The following is a 19,094-nucleotide window of genomic DNA, read 5'->3' on the forward strand; positions in this document are numbered from 1 at the left end:
AGCCAAGTAAAGCACGACCGGCCAAACCCTCCCAAAACCCGGATGACACTGGGCCAATTGTGTTCCGGCCTATGGGACTCCCGATCACGTCCGGTTGTGACACTGCCTGGGATCGAATCCAGGTCTGTAGAAACGCCTCTAGCACTGCGATGCAGTGCCTTAGATTGCTGCGCCACTTGGGAGGCCCTTCAGTTAGTTTTAACAGTGGTCAGGTAGGCTACTGTGGCTATTTGATCATGATGTAGACCTGTACCAGAGTGGCCTACCATCAAAAACAATGGAGAAAATGCATTTTATCGTGGAAATAGTTGTTCTATCATTCAGCCTACAGTAGCAGCCAATGTGTGGTGTTCAATGAAGGTCTACATTCCATGAGACTTCTGAAAAAACATGCAGGGCTTGACATTAACCTTGTTTCTCCACTTGTCCTTCAGACAAGGAGGTGACTGAAATGTTATTGTGTTGTTTGACGCAAGAAACAACTTTACAAAACAAAAAAATGCATCATTATTCCCATAGCATTATAACAGAGAATCAGGCAAATGATGCTACCCTCTGCCTACTGGCTACTTAGCTTTTTCAAGCCTGTCTCAAAACACAACATTGGCCTTTTAAAACAAACAAAAAAGCTCTTTACATGACTATCTTTTCATGTCTAGAAATGCAGACAAATTGTGCTCTTGTAAGAAGCAATCACTACCCCATTGCTGACTACAAATGATCTTTAACTGGTCTAATAACTCACTAACTAGCAAAGGATATGACTCTCGTTTTGATCTCAAAACAAGCGCATCTACTCACAACCGCTCATGCTGTAAACACAGTCCAGTTCAAAGTAAATGGCACAGATCATTTTATGGCAATGGTCTATTTGCATATAGGCCAACTGCAGCTCTGATTGGTTATGGCGCACTGGTCTGTGAGGAGTAAGGGCCTGAGTCGTGCCTGTCAATGCAATATAGTCCTACTCTGACGTGTTCTGCCTACATCAAAATCTCTTGCATAGCTTGTTTTGTTTCGGTATGTTGCATTGAAAGTGGCTAATATTGCATTGATTCGATCACAATTCCCACAGTAAAGGGAAAAGTTGATAGTGTTAACTAATGGGGAAAATTTATTCCGCACAGCAGTCCCAGGGGAGCTGCGCGCAAGCGCACACAGGCAGTTTAGAGGGAACATTGCGTCACGACATAAACACCCATGCAGATACACAAAAACACAGAGGCATACAGCAACTCTCCCACACGCAGACACGCTTACTGTTGACACAAACACATGGGTAGACACAAATCATTTCTAGTAGTTAGATACAGATAAGATTAGCATTTATGCACATTATCCTATTGACATTTTATTTGATCTCAAAAATGTTTTACTTATTTATTACTCGCTTTAATGTTGTCCATACTGTATGTACACACCACGTACAGCAATTATGTTCCAGACTCTGCTCATTCTGATATGTCTTCATTTCTTGTCTCTTCTTCTTCTATTATTATTATTATGAATATGTAATTATAAATATATCTACAGTATCAGTCAACATTTTAGACACACTTACTCATTCACGGGTTTTTCTTTATTTTTACTATTTTCTACGTTGTAAAATAATAGTGAAGAGATCAAAACTATGAAATAACATTGAATCATGGAATCATTTAGTAACCAAAAAAGTATTAAACAAATCAAAATAGATTTTAGATTTTAGATTCTTCAAAATAGCCACCATTTGCTTTGATGACAGTTTTGCACTCTCTTGGCATTCTCTCAACCAGCTTCACCTGGAATGCTTTTCCAACAGTCTTGAAGGAGTTCCCACATATGCTGAGCATTGTTGGCTGCTTTTCCTTCACTCTGTGGTCCAACTCATCCCAAACCATCTCAATAGGGTTGAGGTCGGATGATTGTGGAGACCAGGTCATCTGATGCATCACTCTCATTCTTGGTCAAATAGCCCTTACACAGCCTGGATGTGTGTTGGGTCATTGTCCTGTTGAAAAACAAATAATAGTCCCACTAAGCGCAAACCAGATAGGATGGCATATCGCTGCAGAATGCTGTGGTAGCCATTCTGGTTACGTGTGCCTTGAATTCTAAATAAATCACAGTGTGTATCAACAGCAAAGCGTCATCACACCTCCTCCTCCATGCTTCACGGTGGGAACCACACATGCAGTGATCATCCGTTCACCTACTCTGCGTCTCACAAAGACACGGCGGTTGGATCCAATAATCTCAAATTTGGACCCAACAGACCAAAGGACAGATTTTCATCGGTCTAATGTCCATTGCTCGTGGTTCTTGGCCCAAACAATTAGCTTTTTCTTATTGGTGTCCTTTAGTAGTGGTTTCTTTAAAGCAATTCGACCATGGGGTCCTGATTCACGCAGTGTTCTCTGAACAGTTGATGTTGAGATGTGTCTCTCATGAACTTATCCTCTGCAGGTTACTCCGGGTCTTCCTTTCCTGTGGCGGTCCTCATGAGAGCCAGTTTCATCATAGTGATTGATGGTTTTTGCGACCCCACTTGTTTCGGATTGACTGACCTTCATGTCTTAAAGTAATGATGGACTGTCATTTCTCTTTGCTTATTTGAGCTGTTCTGTTCCATAATCTGGAGTCTTTTACAAAATAGGGCTATTGTCTGTGTTCCACCCCTACCTTGTCACAACCCAACTGATTGGCTCAAACGGCTAAAGAAGGAAAGAAATTCCACAAATTAACTCTTAATAAGGCACACCTGTTAATTGAAATGCATTCCATGAAACTGATTGAGAGAATGCCAAGAGTGTGCAAAGCTGTCATCCAGGAAAATTGTGGCTACTTTGAAGAATCTCAAATATAAAAATATATTTGGACTTGTTTAATACTTTTTTGGTTACTACATGATTCCATATGTGTTTTTCCATAGTTTTGATGTTTTCACTATTATTCTACAATGTAGAAAATAGTACAAAAAAAGAAAAACCCTTGAATGAGTAGGTGTGTCCAATCTTTTGACTGGTACTGTATATTTTTTGTATTAGTATTGCACTGTTAGACATGGAAACATGGCCGAATACAAACAGTGTAGTTATTCCCTCCGTAAGGCAATCAAATGAAACCAAATGAAATCAGAATGTAGGCAACAACATTTGGTATGGCACGTGGGCTAGAGTCAGCAAAGATGAGGAGTTGAACCGATAGTTCCAATCCTGTGTGCAACTTAAATTGCTGTGCAACATGCTTTACCAGACTGCCTTATAACTAAAATTCCAAATTCTCACCTGATGACCTGTTATTTCTCTCCCTGTGCCTCAACATGGGCAGGGATCTCCCTCTACTAACTGTCCCTGACCCCCCTGTACTGTCAGTAAAGAGGAGGAATTGAACTGATAGGGCTTTATAACTCAAAATTCTCACTTGATAACCTGTTCATCTTCTCCCTGCTTCAACATGGACGGTGCTCTCTCTCTCTATCTCTCACTCACTATATTGCTCTCTCTCACTCACTTTGAACCCAGCCATAATCATATGATCAACTATGATCTACTGCTGCTTATCTGAAACTGCAATTGAAAAGGCAAAGGGGAAGCTCCAGATACTGTGCTGGCTTTGGTCAAAAATGTTGTATTACCAAGCCAAGATAGACCACAGCCTGTCATTTCCAACGGGAGCAAATTAATCACAGTGGGCAGAACAAGCAAAGAGGTGGGCAGAGCCAAACACGAGCTAGCGAGATCATATTGCCATCTTCTAGCATGTAATCACGTTTTTTTTGTCTTTGGAACACCTACTCTGTGATGTACATACGTGCAATAAACCAATTCGCCCTTTCACTCTTTCTAAAAAATTGCATTTTTTTGTATTGAGATGTATTGAGATGTATTGAGATCAAATGTTTCATAGATGAGAAAATTTGCAGAATGTCGGGCAAAATCCATCTCGCTCCACCTTCTCCCACTGCTGGCCACTGGGATTCCTCTCATCACCAAATTTGGTGATGAGTGGAAATTCTGGCCAGATGCTTCAGATTTATACATCAAGTGAAACATCTGGCTCAGTCTTCTATCTGTGCTTTGGAGCTAGCTTAGCTAGCTAATGTTAGCCTAGCAAAAATAGCCAACTTTGCATTGGGTAACTCGGTATAAAAACGTTTTTTACACAATCTTATCTCATCAGCAGTAGTTTGCTAGTTAAACAACAACATAGGAATAAATTTCTGAAATGTTCATGAACTTTTACTCGTTTGAAACTCTCAAAACATTTATACATTGTAGCGCTCATGAATATAGCTGTGCTACCTCTCCTCAGCAAACACCACAAAGAGAGAGAGAGAGTAGTGCACGCTGTTGAACTGTTACTGCAGACCAAAGCAATACATTGGGCAGGCTGCCTCCTCATAAAATTAGAAACTGAGTCACTGTGGTGCAAAGCCACATAAAGCCATTAGCTGCCTGGCACTTTACAGTGGGGATGTTTTTCCAATCAAACTCATCATATTATATTATTGGGAGAGTTAAATTGACCTGTTTCTAATATTGGGGAGCGGGGAGTTTCAGCTTTTCTTTCAACAGCCATGACAGACTTCAGCTAACTTTAGCCACCGCTAGCTAAAAATCTATGGAAGTGATGGGTACATGTAAAAATATATATATATATTTTTTTAAACGGCTAAATCACCTTTAGGTATCATCAAACCAAATATGGAGTTGACTTCAGGTGGTTTGGAAATGATATATGTTTTTAAGATAACATGCCCACCGTCACTTTAGAGAAAAGTGAACCATGGATTACAGTTTCTCCTTGCTCATAAACTACCTCCAGGGTCAGGAACCATCTAACATCATGTTGTAAAATAGTGAACTACTCCTTTAACATCTGCTAATCTGTGTACATGACAAATAAACCCTGATTAGATTTGCCATTTGAGTGTACAGTATACAGTAACCACAGACATGCACAGCTCCTCACAGACACACTTCACATACAAAACATTACGGCTGTGAGGTTACGCCACCCCCCTCAACTTAATTCAGCAAACACACAATGCAAACACACACACAGACACTGAGGTTTTCCAGGAAGAGGAGTCCTGCAGCCTCTGGCCAGCAGCAGTCAATGAAGAGTCCACTGCGGCAGAACCTATGACACACACACACGGCTGCTTCACACACACACACACACACACACACACACACACACACACACACACACACACACACACACACACACACACACCACACACACACACACACACACACACACACACACACACACACACACACACACACACACACACACACACACACACACACACACACACACAGCTGCTTCACACAGAGAGACAAAGGTGTTAACGGTGTGTGGTGCGTGTGTGTGTGTGAAAACATGTTGTGTGTTTTATGTCGAGTGCTTTTTTATCTTCTGCACTCAACAGTCTTTTATAGTAAATCAATGACTTCACTGATAATTCTACACCTGCCTACACCCACACTACATTGCATACACCACCATGCATTCCCCACACCTCTTCAATCACCCCCCCCCCCTCCTTCGTCTCTATCCTTCATTTGCTCTCCCTTTCTCTCAATTCATCAGTCTTTCTTTTTCCTGTTCACGTTCTCCCTCGTCCCTACTCTCTCTCTCTCCCCCTGTCTCTCCCACTCTGCTTTTCTTTATCGATCACCCTCTGTCCCTCCCTCCCTCGCTCAGTTTTTCCTTCACCCTTTAAATATCCCTGACACCGCCCACATAAATCATCTTCACTTATCCACTTCTCCTTCTCTCTTGCTTTTTCTTTCCTTCCTTTTCCTCTTTTCATTCCTCTCCGTCTCTCCTTCTCTTTTCTAACTGTTGGCCCTCTCTCCTCTATTCTGTCCTTTCTTTCTCTAATCCCCTCTCGTTCTCTCTTTCTTCCCTCTTCTCTCGCTTTGGTTGCTGTTAAATATACTTGTCCATTCTAGGATACGGGTTGAAGCCCGTTCAGGCCTAAGTTGCTAATGTCAATCACGTGACAAATGTAACTTGTCGTAGAACGGTTATTATTGGAGAACTAAGTGAGTCACTCAGATAATCCTGTACCTGATAGGAGGACAGGGCTGTCAGTCACTCACCGTAGTGTGGTATGATGAGCCAAGCCATGGCCGAGGCGTAGATCCCTCCTATCATCCAGAACATGCAGAGCCAGCTCAGGTGCTCTCCTCTCTTCTCCCTTGCCAGGAACTCAGCAAAGTAGGGGAACACGATGGGCACAGCCCCACCAATCCTGCACGGGGATATGGGAAATATAGTCAGCACTATATGGACAAATTAACCGCAAAACATAGGGTCCATTTTTGGAGTGCCCCTTTTGTCCTTTTTGTCCGGTCATTGGTGTTGTATGTGTGTTTGTGTGAGCAGTTCGGGAAACATGGCTACTCTCATCTAACGCAATGGGACTGAGCCTGGAGAGAGAAACAGAAAGACAGAACAAGAGAAATAAAGAGTTAGAGAGAGCAATAGAGAGAGAGCAATAGACAGACAGACAGACAGACAGACAGACAGACAGACAGACAGACAGACAGACAGACTGACAGACAGACAGACAGACAGACAGACAGACGAGTGCGAGCAAGCAAGAGAGAGAGAGAGCGAGATCTGGTGGATGACAAAATCAATAGGCCATCAGAGGAACCAGCAGTTAGCAGCCACACAGCCTTTCATCTGGTCCCATTGGCAACACAGTACGACAGACATCAAACTAGATGACTATTTATCCGCAGAGGTGTAAAGTACTTAGGTAAAACTACTGTAAAGTACTACTTAAGTCATTTTTGGGGTATCTGTAATTTACTTTACTATTCATATTTTTAACAACTTTGACTTTTACTTCACTACATTCCTAAAGAAAATAATGTCAATTTTACTCCATACATTTTCCCTGATACCCAAATGATTAATGCTGAGCAGGACAGGACAATTGCCTAATTCCCACATTTATCACTAGAACATCCCTGGTCATCCCTACTGCCTCTGATCTGGAGGACTCACTAAACACATGCTTTGTTTGTAAATGATGTCTGAGTGTCGGAGTGTATCAAAAATAAAATAAACAAAATAGTAGAGTCTGGTTTGCTTAATATAATACATTTTAAATGATTTATACTTTTACTTTGACATTTGATACTTAAGTATATTGTGGTGGTGAAATTACAAGATTATGTTATAATGCTGTTATTGCGTCGAATGGTTGTTTTATGCAACAGAATGGGGTTCTTAGAACTCTATTGCATCTGTGTGAACTGAGAGGAGCTTCTGAGATTTAACTCTGGCAACTGATTTATGATGCCTTAGGTGATAAACCTAAGGAGCCACATTCAAATAATGTGAGGAAGATGACTCCAGTCTGACTTAGCATGCAATTCAAATCAAATAAAATAAAATTGTATTGGTCACATACACATGGTTAGCAGATGTCAATGCGAGTGTAGCAAAATGCTTGCACTTCTAATTCCGACCAAGGAGTAATATCTAACAAGTCATCTAACAATTTCAGAACAACTACCTCTTACACACAAGTGTAATGGAATGAATATGTACATAACAATATATGGATGAGCGATGGCCGAACGGCATAGGCAAGATGCAGTAGATGGTATAGAGTACAGTATATACATATGAGATGAGTAATGTAGGGTATGTAAACATTATATAAAGTGGCATTGTTTAAAGTGGCTAGTGATACATGTATTACATCCCATTTGTAATTATTAAAGTGGCTAGAGATTGAGTCAGTGTGTTGGCAGCCGCCACTCAATGTTAGTGATGGCTGTTTAACAGTCTAATGGCCTTGAGATAGAAGCTGTTTTTCAGTCTCTCGGTCCCAGCTTCGATGCACCTGTACTGACCTCGCCTTCTGGATGATAGCGGGGTGAACAGGCAGTGGCTCGGGTGGTTGTTGTCCTTGATGATCTTTTTGGCCTTCCTGTGACATCAGGTGGTGTAGGTGTCCTGGAGGGCAGGTAGTTTGCCCCCGGTGATGCGTTGTGCGGACCTCACTATCCTCTGGTTGGCCTTACAGTTGTGGGCGGAGCAGTTGCCGCACCAGGTGGTGATACAGCCCGACAGGATGCTCTCGATTGTGCATCTGTAAAAGTTTGTGAGTGTTTTTGGTGACAAGCTGAATTTCTTCAGTCTCCTGAGGTTGAAGAGGCGGTGCTGCCCCTTCTTCATCACGCTGTCTGTGTGGGTGGACCATTTCAGTTGGTCCTTGATGTGTACGCCGAGGAACTTAAAACTTTACACCTTCTCCACTACTGTCCCGTCATTGTAGATAGGGGGCTGCTCCCTCTGCTGTTTCCTGAAGTCCACAATAATCTCCTTTGTTTTGTTGACATTGAGTGTGAGGTTATTTTCCTGACACCACACTGCAAGGGCCCTAACCTCCTCTCTGTAGGCCGTCTCGTCGTTGTTGGTAATCAAGCCTACCACTGTAGTGTCGTCTGCAAACTTGATGATTGAGTTGGAGGCATGCATGGCCACACAGTCATGTGTGAACAGGGAGTACAGGAGAGGGCTGAGAACGCACCCTTGTGGGGCCCCAGTGTTGAGGATCAGCAGGGTGGAGATGTTGTTTCCTACCCTCACCACCTGGGGACGGCCCGTCAGGAAGTCCAGGGACCAGTTGCGGGGTTGAGACCCAGGGTCTCGAGCTTAATGACGAGTTTGGAGGGTACTATGTTGTTAAATGCTGTGCTGTAGTCGATTAACAGCATTCTTACCTAGGTATTCCTCTTGTCCAGATGGTTTAGGGCAGTGTGCAGTGTGATTGAGATTGCGTCGTCTGTGGACCTATTGGGGCGGTAAGCAAATTGGAGTGGGTCTAGGGTGTCAGGTAGGGTGGAGGTGATATGGTCCTTGACTAGTCTCTCAAAGCACTTCATGATGACGGAATTGAGTGCTACGGGGCGATAGTCATTTAGGTCAGTTACCTTAGCTTTCTTGGGAACAGGGCCAATGGTGGCCCTCTTGAAGCATGTTGAATTGGTGTTTGTATAATGGAAGGTACCAGGGAGAGATGGCTCGGGTTGAGAGGAACCTCATTTTGGGGGGCCAAATCCTGGTTTCCTTACATTTAGAACAGTCTTCACAGCAGATACTGTCTACTGTGAATTACTCATTTCTTTCATAGAAATGCTAACCTTTTGACCCATTCCACACCTCAGTTGTTTGTCACGAACATCCAGGACTTTGTTATAAATGGGGCGGCAGGGTAGCCTAGTGGTTAGAGCGTTGGACTAGTAACCGGAAGGTTGCGAGTTCAAACCCCCGAGCTGACAAGGTACAAATCTGTCGTTCTGCCCCTGAACAGGCAGTTAACCCACTGTTCCCAGGCCGTCATTGAAAATAAGAATTTGTTCTTAACTGACTTGCCTGGTTAAATAAAGGTAAAATAAAAAAAAAATAAAAAAAAAAAATGCTGTGGCTTAGTCCTGGTGGTTGGGCTCTCCACGAATCACCTACGGGTGGGTCGTTGACGAGCTCCATTACTGCAGTAATTAAATAATTGTTTTGAAGAATTCTAAAAGTCTCTCCTTTCATTAAAATAATTACCACGACAAAATTAAATTTACTTTTGATACTTAAGTATATTTAAAACCAAATACCTTTACTCAAGTCGTATTTTACTTGGTGACTCACTTTTACGTGAGTCATTTTCTATTGTAAGGTATATATCGATTTTTCCTGAAGTATCATTGGGTACTTTTTCCACCACTGTTTATCTGTCTATTTCTGCTGCTTTTGTTGTTAGGGTCTCTACTGATGGGTTTGTTCGGGAAGGGAACAAATGGAGACTTGTCTTGTGAACCTGAAAGTTACTGTCGCGCCCTGAGAGCTGTTTATTCTCTGTTGGTTAGTGACTAGGGTGGGTCATCTGGGTGATTAATGATTTATGTTGGCCTGGCATGGTTCCCAATCAGAGACAGCTGTTTATCGTTGTCTCTGATTGTTGGATCATATTTAGGTAGCCATTTTCCCCATTGTGTTTTGTGGGATCTTGTCTACAGTTGGTTGCCTGTGTGCACACCAGTAGCGGCACGTTTCGGTTGTACTAGTTTTGTTTGGCGAGTTTTGTTTAATAAAAAATATGTGGAACTCTACGCACGCTGCGCTTTGGTCCAATCATTTCGACGATCGTGACAGTTACTTTCTTCTCTGTCTTATTGAGAATAGAGTGGAAGTGAGTATAAGCTACCTGTATGTGTAGCAATTCTAGGCAAATGGTAGTAGATACCATTCCTCTGACAAGTAGTGGAAACCACCAGCTGGTGGCTATTTAAGAGATGAGAAGAGTCTTTAAATCAACATGGAAATAAAAGACAGGTATTGAATCAGAACATGTTGACGATAAGTAGGTCTGGTAGAGTGGAGCTGCAGTAAGGTGAAGTCTATGATACACACGCACGAACACACACGTGCACACAACCCACACAGGCTTACACACACACATGCACTCACACACACACACAGCTGAGTGTAAATCTATTGTGTTTCTCTGTCCAAGTGAAAACCTGCTTTAGAAACAGTCCTATGATTTATGAATCCCCTGAGGTTGAAACAGTGCTGTCTCGGATTCAATTACAGTTACTTTCAATGTAAACCCACCGGAGAGCCAGGACAGGCTATGAATAATCATGTGCAACAATCACCAGCTAATCGTGCAGAGAGTGTATTAGCCAAGAGCAAAGGGCATATATTCTGTCAAAGTCTCTATATATCTGGTTATTCATATTTTTGCAGACTTTCTTTCCATTTTGCAAAAGTCTGTACTTTGTATCAATGTCTCCATTTTCTTGTTTACAGTTTTTTCAATCGCTAACAAGCACCGGTCAATACTGAAGCCATTTTTTCTAAACTCTTCAGTCTGCATTACCAACATGCGTCGTGGCCAAACAACTAATCTCACCTCCAAAACTCACTCAAACCACCAAAACACTTCATACAAGTCTCAAAATAAGCTTGTTCAACCATAACACTGACAACCATTCTCACTCAGAAAGCATGCAACACACTGACCTAAAAAACACTTATCTTTGAAGTTTGAATGATTTTCACATAAATCAGTATTTATTCAAGTCCAGTGAGGACATCTGGTCATGTGGATGGTGGTCATAAACCTTCCACCTCCACGCAGAGAAAAACTCCTCTATGGGGTTTAGAAAGGGGGGAGTGTGGAGGCAGGAATAGTACTGACGTCCTGGGATGTGCAGCAAATCAGTCTGACTGCAGCAGAGTGGTGGAATGCCACATTCCCCTACCTTCGTTGTGGGGGATAGTTTCTTGCCCCTCTCTCCTCCGCTGGCACAAGCCAATTATGCAGGTCATCCAGAAAATAAATGAGCCTCTCTGAATTGTAGGGGCCAATGAGTGGTTTGTGTAACAGCAAACGATCATTGGACAGTGCTGCACACATGGTGATGTTAGCACCTCTCTGGCCTGGGACATCCACGGTTGCTCTCTGTCCAATCACATTTCTTACCCTGCGGCGTGTTTTTGCCAGGTTGAATCCAGCTTCATCCACAAAGATGAAAGCCAGGCAAACTGCACATACTGTCATCTCCATTACTCTCTAAAATACAGTAAATACACAGATTTACAGTACTTTACATTATGCATAGCTGGGTATGTGCCCTGTTTGGTTATTGAACAGACATCTTACCTGGACATATTGATACCAGAGTTCTTTCACATGTTCACTGTTTCTCTCAAAGGGTGCAGAGTACAACTGCTTCCTCCTTATTGTATGTTTCTCTAGGACTCTCGAAATTGTCGTTGTGCTGACCGTATTCACATTCCCAACAGTGATATTGTCTGCCTGCCAGCACTCTGTCCCGAATTTCCCACAGTTTTAATTTATTGGTGCCATTTACCATGTCAACAATGGCAATTTCCTGCACTTCTGATAATATTCTGCCTCTCCCTCTTGTGGGAGGCAACCTTTGGATCCTACTGAAAAAGACTAAACAAATCAATATATTTAAAAATGTCAGTACATGTAAAAATGTGAACATACTGTATTGTACTGTAATATGTAGTTCAATTATCATTGAAGGATGCTCATCTCACCTGTTGTTTTGCCAGAAAATTCGTACTATTGATGCAACTGTTGAGCGCTGCAGATTTGGTTGCACCCTTAAACCGGCCTCTCTCAAAGAGAGACCATGGTTTACAACATGGTCAATAATTGTGGCCCTTATCTCACCAGTGACCACCGCTCTTGGTCTTCCTCTCCTTTGTCCTCCACGCTGTCTCCCTCTCCCTGCCACTCTTCTTTTCCCACAAACCTGTCTTCCTTGATCCATGTTTCCAAGCTAAATCATTCCGAAGCCGTCCTCTTTTGTCTGTTTGGTAACGAGACTAAAAACAGGACACATGGGTCGGCTTTCAGCTGAAATCAGCTGTGTTCGGAATGATTCAATATTCTGCTGAGATGTTCTATATGTTTCAATCTAGTTACTGCAGAAATGCACGACATTTCCCATCATTCTGTTTTGAATGTGTTTTTAACAGTTTTGGAAACAGTGTGTTAGCATTTGAAAACATGTGCTGCAAACATATAGTTTTGCAGGTGGTGAAGTATGAATGAGAACAGAGTTCATGGATTTTGGAGAATGTGGTCATTGTAGAATTTTGGTCCACATACACTTTTGTTTCGCTGACTGTGTGAAGAGTTTTGACAATGTGACTTCAGTTTTGACCAATACATCTTAGCAATGTTTTTTATTTTTATTTACTGAGGACAAAAAAAAACTTGTGACCTATGAACCAACTTTTAATCAGTCATAAAACAGAAACGTAAGGACATTTAGTCTGCTGTGAATGTTTAGTTAACATTTGTGTTTCTCTCTGTCTCTCACTCAGGGGATGGGCTGATGCCAGACAGTTAGAATAACCTCCTGTCCTGTTCTCTGACTTTGGAGGACTACACCCTTAGAGAAAAGGATTACAAAAGGGTTCTGCGGCTGTCCCCATAGGGGAATTGTTTTTGGTTCCAGGTATAACCCTTTTTGGTAACATGTTCCAGTTAGAAACCTCTATGGAAAGGGTTCTACATGGACCTCAAAATAGTTCTACTTGGAACCAAAAAGGGTTCTCCTGTGGGGAATGCCAAAGAACCCTTTCAGGTATTAGATATCACCTTTTTTTCTATGAGTGTAGAGGCAGGGAGAAAGGGAGGGAGAAACAGAGAGAGAGATATAGAGATTTAGAGAGATATAGAGAGATATAGATATTTAGAGAGATATAGAGAGATATAGAGATTTAGAGAGATATAGAGAGATATAGAGATTTAGAGAGATATATAGATAGAGCGAGATAGAGAGATAGATAGAGAGAGATATAGAGATACAGACATATAGAGCGATATATAGAGATATAGAGAGACAGAGAGATAAAGAGCGATAGATAGATAGATAGATAGATAGATAGATAGATAGATAGATAGATAGATAGATAGATAGATAGATAGATAGATAGATTTAGAGAGATTTAGAGAGATTTATAGAGATATTGATATATAGAGAGATATAAAGAGATAGAGTTACAGAAAGATAGAGAGATATAGACAGATATAGAGAGACATAGAGAGAGATGGAGATTAGATAAATATACAGAGAGATAGAGATTTAGAGAGCTAGAGAGAGATATAGAGCTATAGAGAGATATAGAGAGACATGGGGTGCTATAGAGAGACATAGGGAGATATAGAGCGATATAGATATATAGAGAGATAAAGAGATAGAGAGAGATCTGTATAGAGACATATAGAGATACAGGGAGATAGAGAGAGATATCGAGATATAGAGAAATAGAGAGATTTAGAGAGATATAGAGAGAGATAGGGATATAGAGAGATATACTGTAGAGTGATATAGCAATATATAGAGATATATAGAGAGAGATATAGAGAGATATACTGTAGAGAGAGATAGAGATATAGAGATAAATATAGCAATATATAGAGATATAGAGATTTAGAGAGAGATATAGAGATATAGAGAGATATAGAGATTTAGAGAGAGATATGGAGATATATAGAGATTTAGAGAGCTAGAGAGAGATATAGAGATATATAGAGATTTAGAGAGAGATATAGAGATATATAGAGATTTAGAGAGAGATATAGAGATATATAGAGATTTAGAGAGAGATATAGAGATATATAGAGATTTAGAGATAGAGAGACTCTCAACCAAGTAGAACACAATGTCATCATGGAAGACTATTGGTGATGGAGAGTATTCAAGAACAATTTAGTAGAACTTAATGGTGTTCGGGAAGAGCGAAGGGAAATGAACTGTTTTTCAAGACAGTGGGACGCCACATTATAAAGGACTGTAATAGAGTAGAATAGAATAGAACAGTGTATATTATAGTATAGTAGAATGGAATAGAAAAGAACACAACAGAGTAGAGTACAGTAGAGAAGAGTAGAGTATTTTAGAATAGTAGAATATAATAGAATATAATAGAACAGAACAAATCAGACAACACTCACCCGAAGCCGGAGAGCATGCGGCAGAAGAGAAACATGCCGTACCCCTGGACGAAGGAGGAGAGGAAGGAGAAGAAGCCGTTGACCGACATAGCGATAAGCAGACACTGTTTACGGCCCACCTTGTCCGACAGACCCCCCCAGAAGAATGCCCCCATCATCATCCCCAGGTACACTATGCTGCCTGCAGAGAGGAGGGAGATGGAAAGAAAAAGACAGCGGGAGAGAGAAGAGGGGGAGGGAGTGGGTGGCAGGAAGAGAGGGAAGAGAATTAGGTTGGATAAAAGGAGAGAGAATAAAATAAATAAAAAATATTTAGTGTTAACTTTTTACTTGACACTTCTAGATTTGCAGCACTTGAAAATGATCTGAACCATCTGGACCAAAATGGCTTTTCAGGCAAACTGCTGACTAGGGAGGACACACACACAGTCACACACAGAGAAGCCGGTGTGTCTCACACACAGCAACTGTATCAGTATCGCTGCATGTCTGACTGTATTAGTAGAGTCCAGAGCAGAAAGAGTGATGTGATTTAACCAGGCTTGTCATTTCCCAGTCATTGATAAACCACTGAGGGGTCACAGAGATCCAATCGATCTGATTTGCCTGGGGACCTGCAGACAGACAAACTTAATAAAGAACACAGAGGCAGCCATGAAGCTACAACACTAACTGAACCTCACTATGGAAGCATCAACACTAACTGAACCTCACTATGGAAGCCTCAACACTAACTGAACCTCACTATGGAAGCCTCAACACTAACTGAAACTCACTATGGAAGCCTCAACACTAACTGAACTTCACTATGGAAGCCTCAACACTAACTGAACCTCACTATGGAAGCCTCAACACTAACTGAACCTCACTATGGAAGCCTCAACACTAACTGAACCTCACTATGGAAGCCTCAACACTAACTGAACCTCACTATGGAAGGCTCAACACTAACTGAACCTCACTATGGAAGCCTCAACACTAACTGAACCTCACTATGGAAGCCTCAACACTAACTGAACCTCACTATGGAGCCTCAACAATAACTGAACCTCACTATGGAAGCCTCAACACTAACTGAACCTCACTATGGAAGCCTCAACAATAACTGAACTTCACTATGGAAGCCTCAACACTAACTGAACCTCACTATGGAAGCCTCAACACTAACTGAACCTCACTATGGAAGCCTCAACACTAACTAAACCTCACTAACTGAACCTCACTATGGAAGACTCAACAATAACTGAACTTCACTATGGAAGCCTCAACACTAACTGAACCTCACTATGGAAGCCTCAACACTAACTGAACCTCACTATTGGAAGCCTCAAACACTAACTGAACCTCACTATGGAGCCTCAACAATAACTGAACCTCACTATGGAAGCCTCAACACTAACTGAACCTCACTATGGAAGCCTCAACAATAACTGAACTTCACTATGGAAGCCTCAACACTAACTGAACCTCACTATGGAAGCCTCAACACTAACTGAACCTCACTATGGAAGCCTCAACACTAACTAAACCTCACTAACTGAACCTCACTATGGAAGACTCAACAATAACTGAATTTCACTATGGAAGCCTCAACACTAACTGAACCTCACTATGGAAGCCTCAACACTAACTGAACCTCACTATGGAAGGCTCAACACTAACTGAACCTCACTATGGAAGCCTCAACACTAACTGAACCTCACTATGGAAGCCTCAACACTAACTGAACCTCACTATGGAGCCTCAACAATAACTGAACCTCACTATGGAAGCCTCAACACTAACTGAACCTCACTATGGAAGCCTCAACAATAACTGAACTTCACTATGGAAGCCTCAACACTAACTGAACCTCACTATGGAAGCCTCAACACTAACTGAACCTCACTATGGAAGCCTCAACACTAACTAAACCTCACTAACTGAACCTCACTATGGAAGACTCAACAATAACTGAACTTCACTATGGAAGCCTCAACACTAACTGAACATCACTATGGAAGCCTCAACACTAACTGAATTTCAACGGTACTATGTTCTGACCACAGCATTTGATAAGCGAGCGTTGACTGACCTATAAACTATCAGATAAGGTTGTTTTTCCACAGGAAGTAAGTGTGATCTCTCTTCCATTCCCAGTGGACACTGGGAAATGGAGGCGGGTGGGGGGCAGTAAATAATCCACTTCACTCAGCCAGAGTCTAGATATGCTAATAAAAATTATAATCTGTGTTTATGGGGAGAGGCGATCGTTCACAGATGCTGTGCCTCATCGCTGCCGGGAAGCCCAGAGCCCCTCTCTGTTTTTTTTTATTTAACTAGGCAAGTCAGTTAAGAACAAATTCTTATTTACAAAGATGGCCTACCTCAGCCAAACCTTAACCCGGACAACGCTGGGCCAATTGTGCGCCGCCGTATGGGACTCCCAACCGTACGGTCGGTTGTGATACAGCCTGGAATCGAACCAGTCTGTATTGACACCTCTCGCACTGAGATGCAGTGCTTTAGACCGCTGTGCCACTCGGGAGCAATGCCGAGACACAGTCCATGGTATCGGCTAACAACACCTCATTTACTTTATGACTCCCCACAGCTGGGCTGGTATCCGTCATAAAGGGGTGGGGAGGGGGAGGTTGGGGTGAGGAGGAGGGAAAAGTGAATTGGAGAGAGTATAGTAAACAACCTTTTCCAGAAGAGGTGATTTCCTATAGGGTTCAACCAGGGGTCAGGGTGTAGTAGAACCTCAGACTGCATCCCAAATTATACCCTATATTCCTTATTCCTGGGACAAAATAGGTTGTCATTTGAAACTTTCCCACAGTGACATCTCAGTCTTTACCCCTTACCCCCCACACATGTACAGTATATATCTCCACCCAACAGCATGAATGATCCAGAGTTGCTTTGCTTTCTTAACAGTTTTGTCCAATCAAAAATATCTGAGAAGAATCGGAACTAGAGTCTAACGACAGCAAATCAGGAGGGTGGAGAGAGGTTTACAGATATGGATGTTGACTTGCTGAAATCCATCAATGAAAGGCTTGCCAAACTTGATATATTGGATATACTACGAGAGGACATCAATGCATTATGTGCCAGTCGAGAATTCAGCCAACGCCAGATTGATGATCTAAGGAAAGAGAACAATGCGCTGAAAGGTACTGTAGACTCTTCATGGCAAGGTGGAGGTGGTGCAAAGGGAGAACAAACAACTTAACGAAACCTTGCTTGATGTACAGTGTCGATCAATGTGGGACAATCTAATCTTTTCAGGGATACCAGAGAACGACAACGGCAGAAGCTGTGAGGACACAGTCCGAGACCCGAGGTCAACTCAACTGAAACTGCCCACTGACGTTGTGTGTAATGTCACTTTCTCCATAGAATGGGTAAGGCAAACTGTTTTGAACATTTTAAGCAAAAAGGAAATGGCGAAGAGCAGACGCAGAGAACTCAAGAAACATTTTGGAATGAATGACCCCTCCCCCCCCCACGGAGATCAATGAAAAGGAGGGGAAAAAAACGTAATCCCATCATGAAAGAAAAGCGTTGCCTGAACCAACGAGTCTCCTTGGTGATGGATAAACTTTACATCAACGGGCAACTGTATTGGGACTCATTCTAATCCAACTATATCAGGACAGGAATAGGAATGGTGGGGGTGTAGCTCTGTAGATTCAGAATCATATACCTTTTAAGAGGAGGGGTGACCTTAATGTATGTCAAATAGAGGCACCCATATTGGTAGGATGTGTGTATAGACCTCCTAGCTCTAAGGTGTCCTATCTGGATGACTTATGCACTGGGTTTGACCGGGCCACAGATAGTAACATAGATGTATTTATCTTGGATGATTTTAATATAAATTGGAAGGATCATAGTAATTCAAATAGAACTAAATTGATGAGATGTGCCGGGAGTTGTGGTTTGAAACAACAGGTTAATGATACTACTAGATCATCAACTAAGTCACAGTTCGGACACGTGCATGGATCTTATCTTCTGTAATATACCTTTGCTTAATGCTTAAAAGCCAGATCAATGCCAGTGGGCTGGACAGACCATAATATTGTGACCATAACCATGAACACCAAGGTTGCAAAGACACCCCCAAGGTTTGTGGTCAAGAGAAATGTTAAGACATTTAATCATGAGCTATTTCTAAATGATTTGGCTGCTGTACCCTGGGAGCTGATTTATCTAGAGGATGATTTAAATCACGCTACAGGATGTTTTATTGATTTGCTCACTGAGGTAATGGACCATAATGCCAGAAAGAGTACAGTTGGGGCTCGCCCATCTCCATGGATTGATGATCCACTGGGTGAGGCATCTTCTCAAAGAAATATGGAAAATTGTCTTAGCAGCCAAATTTAAACTAGAAATTGATTAACAGAATTATAGAACACTACGCAATTATGTAGTTAAATGAAATCATAAGACATATTTTTTGAACAAAAATGCTTTTATTGTTGTAAAAATTATTCAAAAAAAGGTATAGAATACAGTGAAGGGCTTACTTGGTACATCTATTTCATCATGTCCATCTAGTGTGGAGGTTGACGGCAGAACAAGA

The 19,094-nt window shown here is 41.8% G+C and overlaps 1 protein-coding gene across 2 annotated transcripts in view; it reads right to left on the minus strand.

The window, feature by feature from the left end:
* LOC110509327 (synaptic vesicle glycoprotein 2C) overlaps window positions 1-19,094 on the minus strand; it is a 62,464-nt gene that overhangs the window by 12,494 nt on the left and 30,876 nt on the right. For both annotated transcript variants that reach the window (XM_036968061.1, XM_036968060.1), the window contains 2 exons: window positions 14,519-14,699; window positions 6,096-6,247 (listed from right to left, as the gene is read on the minus strand). In XM_036968061.1, coding sequence (XP_036823956.1) covers window positions 6,096-6,247; window positions 14,519-14,699 — 333 coding nt within the window. The remainder of the gene's footprint in view (window positions 1-6,095; window positions 6,248-14,518; window positions 14,700-19,094) is intronic.

The sequence above is a fragment of the Oncorhynchus mykiss genome, chromosome Y (genome assembly GCF_013265735.2).
Source record: "Oncorhynchus mykiss isolate Arlee chromosome Y, USDA_OmykA_1.1, whole genome shotgun sequence".
Classification (NCBI taxonomy): Eukaryota; Metazoa; Chordata; class Actinopteri; order Salmoniformes; family Salmonidae; genus Oncorhynchus; species Oncorhynchus mykiss.